The sequence below is a fragment of the Monoraphidium neglectum genome, assembly GCF_000611645.1.
Source record: "Monoraphidium neglectum strain SAG 48.87 unplaced genomic scaffold scaffold00512, whole genome shotgun sequence".
Lineage (NCBI taxonomy): Eukaryota > Viridiplantae > Chlorophyta > Chlorophyceae > Sphaeropleales > Selenastraceae > Monoraphidium > Monoraphidium neglectum.
In genome coordinates, this window is record NW_014013116.1 from 1 (window position 1) to 5,799 (window position 5,799).

Genomic DNA, 5,799 nt, shown 5'->3' on the forward strand with positions numbered 1-5,799 from the left:
GCATCAGCGCGGGGCGCGGCACGCGACCCCCCTCCCCCCCGCCCCTGCGCCGCCGCTGCGTTAGCATCTGTATGTCTGCCAGATTCTTGCACTCTGTGTAGACTGGGCACATGATCTGTTTTCAACACTTGTGACAAGAGCAACGCAATGAGGTCCCCCTGCTGCCACGGCAACTCTGCAGGCCGCCCGCCTGCATTACAATGGTGCCGCTCTGCTGCGAGCGCGTGCCAGGAGGCCACCAGCTCGGGGGAGAGCAGCACCTCACAGTAGACGCTATGTGTGTCAAGTGTCAGCAAGTGAGATACGGTGTACTTATGGTAGAAATGCCAATTGGGCACCAAGCCAAGGATTAGGGTTCCGTCGTGTTTTTCGTAGTGTGACTGGCTGCATTGCACCAGATTTCAGCCTACTACACGTGCAATGCAATGCAGGCCTGCTGGCCGAGGTCCGCCCGCTCACTCGTCCGCCGCTGTGCCGGGGCATTCTTCAGGCATGACCCCGATGTCAAGATCCATACCACAGCCCCGCCATGGGCACACATACAAAGGCGCAAGGTTACACGGCTTGCAAAGAAGTGCCAACCCAGGATGACCGCACGCACAAGTAGGGTGAAAAATGTGCTCTACTAAATTGCTTTTGCAGCCGCGCACCACGTATCCAACACTCACATTGAGTGCGGCAATGCCACGCATAGCGCGGCACCGGCCCCGCATGCCCAGCCAAGCGGGGTTGCAGCTGATCCCGCTTGCAATGGCGCACATGAATGCTAAGAGAACGCCGCGGCATTCCAGAAGTTCATCCCTGCCTTAGCGATTGACGCCCCACAATCCATCATTCACAGTGTTGCCCCCGCTTTCACATAGTCAGATATCGTGGCGGCCGCTTGCAGTGCGCCGTGCGAGTCTCCACCACAACACCAGCTGGTTGGCTAAGAAAGGGCGAAAGGGCCGCATACTTCTAGCGCGAGGTGCTGTGTGCGGTCTGGGGCAATTAGGGTGTCGTGGTTTGCACAAGCTAGCGCACCCATGAAGCCACCACCCGCACCGTCACAGCAAGGGACAGAGGCATCAACACGCTGCTGGGGCTACTTGGCTGGGAGTGGTGGCGCGTTGCGTTGGCCAGCTGCAGGCTGGCCGGCCCCGCGCCCACTTTTTTGAGACGACAACGCAACCTCGATTGAGACCAGGGCTCAAGGGGAGAGCAGGAACCCCGCACCTCGTAGCACATGCCACCTTGGACACTGCACGCGCACCAACTTGCCAGCCACAGCCACTACAGCTGCTCTTGCGCCCCGTCGCCGGCCGCAGGGTCAGGCGTGCGGGCGCCAGGGTCCAGCTCGAGGGCACGCCCAAAGTCCGCCACCGCCTGATCGTGCGCGCCCATGGAGTCAAAGGTGGAGCCGCGGTTGAAGTACGCCACGCTGTTGGTCGGCTCCATCTCAATCACTGTGTTGAAGTCGGCGACGGCCTGCTCAAACAGGCCAAGCTTGTCGTACGAGATGCCACGGTTGTGGAATGCGTGGACGTTGGCCGCGTCGATCTCCAGGACGGACGAGTAATCCTGAATCGCCTCCTGGTAGCTGCCCAGCTTGGCCAGGCAGTACGCGCGGTTGTTGTGCAGCCGCACGGTGCTGCCGCAGCGCGCAATTGCGGCGGTGTAGTCGTCGACGGCGGCGGTGTAGTTGCCGAGCTTGCGGTATGCGTAGCCGCGGTTGCTGTAGCCAGAGGCGTCGTCAGGCAACAGGTCAATCAGCCTGACAAGAGGGTTGCACCATTAAGATATTCAGCATTGCAATGTTGAAAATTGTGGTGCAATGTTGGACATTGTGGTGTTGCAACCCTAAGATAATCTGTGAGCTTTGTTCAAGGAATGGATCAATGGCAGGTGTTTGCTGCTTTGATGTGAACACGGCTGCAAAATCCCACGCGTTTCATCTGCAGCAAACAACAAGATTGGAAGCCTGGGCCCCGGTCGGCGACCCCAATATATCCCTGCCCCAGCCCCCGGGTGCCAATGCCTCTCCCCAAACCCTGTCAAGACCCCACACACCCCGTTCATCCCCCTGCCCTCCGCCGCAGCCCGTCATCCAAGGGGTATGGCGCGGCCCGGCGACACCCACCGCGTGAAGTCCGCGATCGCGGCGGCGTACTGCCCCAGCGTCCTGCAGCACAGGCCGCGGTGCTTCAGGTACGCGCTGTTTGCGGGCTCCAGCGCCAGCGCGCGGTCGTGGTCCGGCAGCGCGCGGTCCGGGCGGCCCAGGCGCTCGAGCAGCAGCGCGCGCGAGCTGTAGCTGAGGGCGCTGCTGGCGTCCATGGCTACGGCCTGGTCAAAGTCCACCAGCGCCTCCTGCAGCCTGCGCGGCGCGGAGCAGCGGCCCAGGAGACGCAAGGCAAGGGGGGCATGAGAAGTGTTAGGTGGGGCTGAGGCGGGAGTGGCAATGAGGCGGGTTTCTAGAGAGAGCAAGGGGCGCAGCTTTTGTGACACAGCTTCGCCAACACGCCCAAGGATAGAGTAGGTTTAAGGAAGGGGCTGGCAGCAAGACATGGTTTGCTTGATATAGCGTGCATGAGGTGCCTTGAATTATGGATTGCGGAGGAGACTTGCATGCACGGCAAGATGAAAACACGAGCACAAAGCGGGCAGTGCCGTGTGCAGTCGCCCACACCGCCACACGCCAGCCAGCCCGCCGTGTAGGCCCACCTTCCCAGCCGCTCGTACAGGCTGCCGCGGTTGTGCAGGGCAGCAGGGTTGCCCGGCTCAATCTCCAGCGCCTGCGTGTAGTCAGCTATCGCCTCCTCGCAGCGGCCCAGGCGGTCCCTGCTCAAGTCGCGAATTGGGTGGCGGTGGTGGTGGCGGCGGGGGTTCGCAGGAGTCGGGTAGGGTGGGGCAAGCAGGGAGGGAGGGACGGCGAGAAAATTGTTGTCGCTGTTTGACAGGTGGAGGCAAGTCAGCAACTGATGCAGCGAGGAACAGCGGGGTCGGCATTTGCGAGTCTTTGTATGACGCATGCAGTTCTCTGCATGATGCAGACGAGACCCAGCCACTGTTATTGAGCCACAAACTCGTTTCGGCACTGTCTCGGCGTGGCGATCTCCAGCATCCGGCCCCCTCCTTTGAGGGCCCCGCAGACCCCAGCCGGCCGCACCTGCTGAACGCACGGTTGTAGTACGCGCGGCAGTGCCCCGGGTTCAGCTCTATCGCCCGCGTGTAATCCAGGATCGCCGCCTCGAACCGCCCCTGCTTGCGCAGCGAGAAGCCGCGGTTGTGGTAAAAGTCCGCGTTTGTCGGGTCCAGCGCTGCCGCGGCCGTGAAGTCGTCGACGGCGCCGGGGTAGTCGCCCATGCGGTCCTTGGTGATGCCGCGGTTGTACAGCGCGAAGCTGTTGTCGGGGCAGAGCTCCAGGGCGGCGGAGTAGTCGCTGACCGCCAGGGCATACTGGCCCAGCTGCGGTTTGGGGGGGGGGGGGAGAATAGGGCTGACGCCTGATGTGTGCTTGCGTGAGCGGTGCGTGTGGAGAGCAGGAAAGAGGGCGGGCAGCAGCAAGGCGGAGCGCCGCCGGCTGCGCCAGCTGCTTTGGACGCGCGGCAGATGCTGCCGCGCCGCAGCCAACCAGCTGCCCCCCCGGCTGCATGGTCACGTGCCTGGCTGCTGCCAGCCCTCCTGCCCCGCGCGCCGCGAGACCACTGCGAGGTTTTCCCTGCCCTTGCTGGGGCCCGCTCGGCGCGCCGCCGGCGCCTGCTGCCAAGCTCCAGTTAAACCAAATCCCTGGGGCGCCCCTTTGACCAACGCAGGCCCGCTCTTTGATGCACACAATCCTGAGATGCAGCCACCCAGCTACACAACATCACCTCTCCTCCCCCCACACATACACGCACACACGCACACACACACACACACACACACAACCTGCACGCCCACGCCCCGTCGCTCCCTCACGCCCCGCTTCCGACCCCCCCCACGCGCCCCCCTCCCCCGCCCTCCCACCTTGTCGTAGCTGAACCCGCGGTTGAAGAGCGCCTTGAAGTGGCCTGGCTCCAGCGCCAGCGTCCGCGAGTACTCCTCCACCGCCACGTCGAACCGCCCCTGCTTGCGCGCCGCGTAGCCGCGCGCGTGGTGCTGCTCCGCGAGCTTGGACCTGGGAAGGTGGGCCGCGGGCAGGTGGACAGGGATTAGGATGATGACTAGGTTGAGATTGAGGATTGGGTTTGAGATGATGACTAGGTTGAGATTGAGGATTGGGTTTAGGATTATGACTAGGTTGAGATCGAGGATTAGGTTTAGGATTGCAGGGTCCCGCTGTCGCCCGCTTTTTTGAGCCATCCAGGCTCATGGGATTGGAGTTTGGGGCATCGGCGTTATGTGAGTGAGGTTCAGGTAGCGAACGAGGGTAGGGGTCGTGCGCAAGGGGCAGGGGCAGGGGCAAAGTGCGAGCGCAGGGCGGGGCTGCTGAGTCCGTCAGACGAGCGGCATGCATCGCGGCAGCAGGCTGCAGACCCGGATGCAGGCGGGGATAAGCCATGTGAGCGATTGTGCGCGTCAGGCCATGATATTGCTGCATGATCGTCGACAGCATGGAAGTTTACCTGGTTGCAGGATCCACGCCACGTTGCTGCTGCTGTTGCTGCTGTTGCTGCGGCTGCTGCGGCTGCTGCTGCTGCTGCTGCTGCTGTTGGTGCTGCTGCCGCTGCTGCTGCTGGTGGTGTGGCACCTGGCCCAGGGCGCCGCTGCTGAAGCCGCTGCTGCCGCCGGCCGCGGCCGCTGCTGCCGCTGCTGCCGCTGCTGCTGCTGCTGCTGCTGCTGCTGCTGCTGCTGCAGATGCCGCACCAGGTAGCAGCTGCGCCGCAGTCGCCCCTGCCAAGTTTGCGTATGACGCGTCCCGCGACATGTGGGGCGAGCTGCAGGTTGGGCTGCCGCAGTCGTGTGGCGCTGCCCGCGCCGAGTCAAACGCCTGGTTTGACCACAATACGGAGTCGCCGCCGCCGCCGTCCCGCGCGTGCCCGTTGCTGGGGCGCCGCTGCTGCTGATGGTGGTGCTGCTGCTGCTGCTGCTGCTGCTGCTGTTGCCCAGGACGCGGCCGGGGGTGGCCGCTGCTGCTGCTGCTGCTGAGGATGCCGCCGGGCAAGGGCTGCCCGCCGCTGATGAGCGCGGCTGGAGAGCTGCACGTCGGGCTGCCCGCTCCCGAGTCTTGGTCCGGGAACAATTCAAAGTATAGGAGAGCCAAGCGGGCGGCGCAGGTGCCTTGAGCCAGCGGCAAATATTCCGTCAAGCCAAGCCGGCAAGTCACTTGCACAGAGTCACACAACCAGCAGCACCCACTTCGCCCGCCATCCACGCCAGCCCAGCCCCCCCAGCTGGCCGCATCCCCAGCGGCTCACCACCATCCTCGCGCCCCGAGGCCAGGCCGGACCCGAACTCGCTGCTGGTGGTGACGCTGTTGGCTGTTGAGATGGTAAGGGACCCCATCCCCGATGGCAGCGCGCCCCTTGAGAGCAGGCCCTCCCGCAGGCTGGGACGCCGCGCCTTTTGCGGCTTCCGGTCCCGCTCCAGCGCATAGCGGTAGTCCTCTGCGGCGGCGGTGCGGGACGGCGCGGCGCGGCGCGGTGCTGCAGGTCGGCGGCGCCCATGCGGGGCGCTTGCGAGGCCGCTGCCCAGCGCCAGTGCATGCGCGGCTCGCCGCGCCGTTTCGCGAATACATAGGGGCTTGCACCAGCTTGCAACCCCGAGGACGCTGTCTCCTTCACCCCGCCTATGAACACCTCCCGGGCCCGCCGCAGCCGCTACTTTGCCGCTTCGATGCGC

General features: G+C 64.3%; 1 protein-coding gene across 1 annotated transcript in view; it reads right to left on the reverse strand.

Annotated features, from left to right (window-relative positions):
* Positions 1-1,272: 1,272 nt before the first annotated feature.
* Positions 1,273-5,799, reverse strand: part of MNEG_3889 (TPR repeat-containing protein) — a gene marked incomplete at both ends in the record, with an annotated part of 5,827 nt that continues 1,300 nt past the window's right edge. Inside the window, 7 exons of the mRNA XM_014047629.1 lie at positions 1,273-1,753; positions 2,120-2,353; positions 2,701-2,817; positions 3,146-3,444; positions 3,985-4,135; positions 4,584-5,148; positions 5,376-5,564. Of these exons, the coding sequence (XP_013903083.1) occupies positions 1,273-1,753; positions 2,120-2,353; positions 2,701-2,817; positions 3,146-3,444; positions 3,985-4,135; positions 4,584-5,148; positions 5,376-5,564 (2,036 nt within the window). The remainder of the gene's footprint in view (positions 1,754-2,119; positions 2,354-2,700; positions 2,818-3,145; positions 3,445-3,984; positions 4,136-4,583; positions 5,149-5,375; positions 5,565-5,799) is intronic.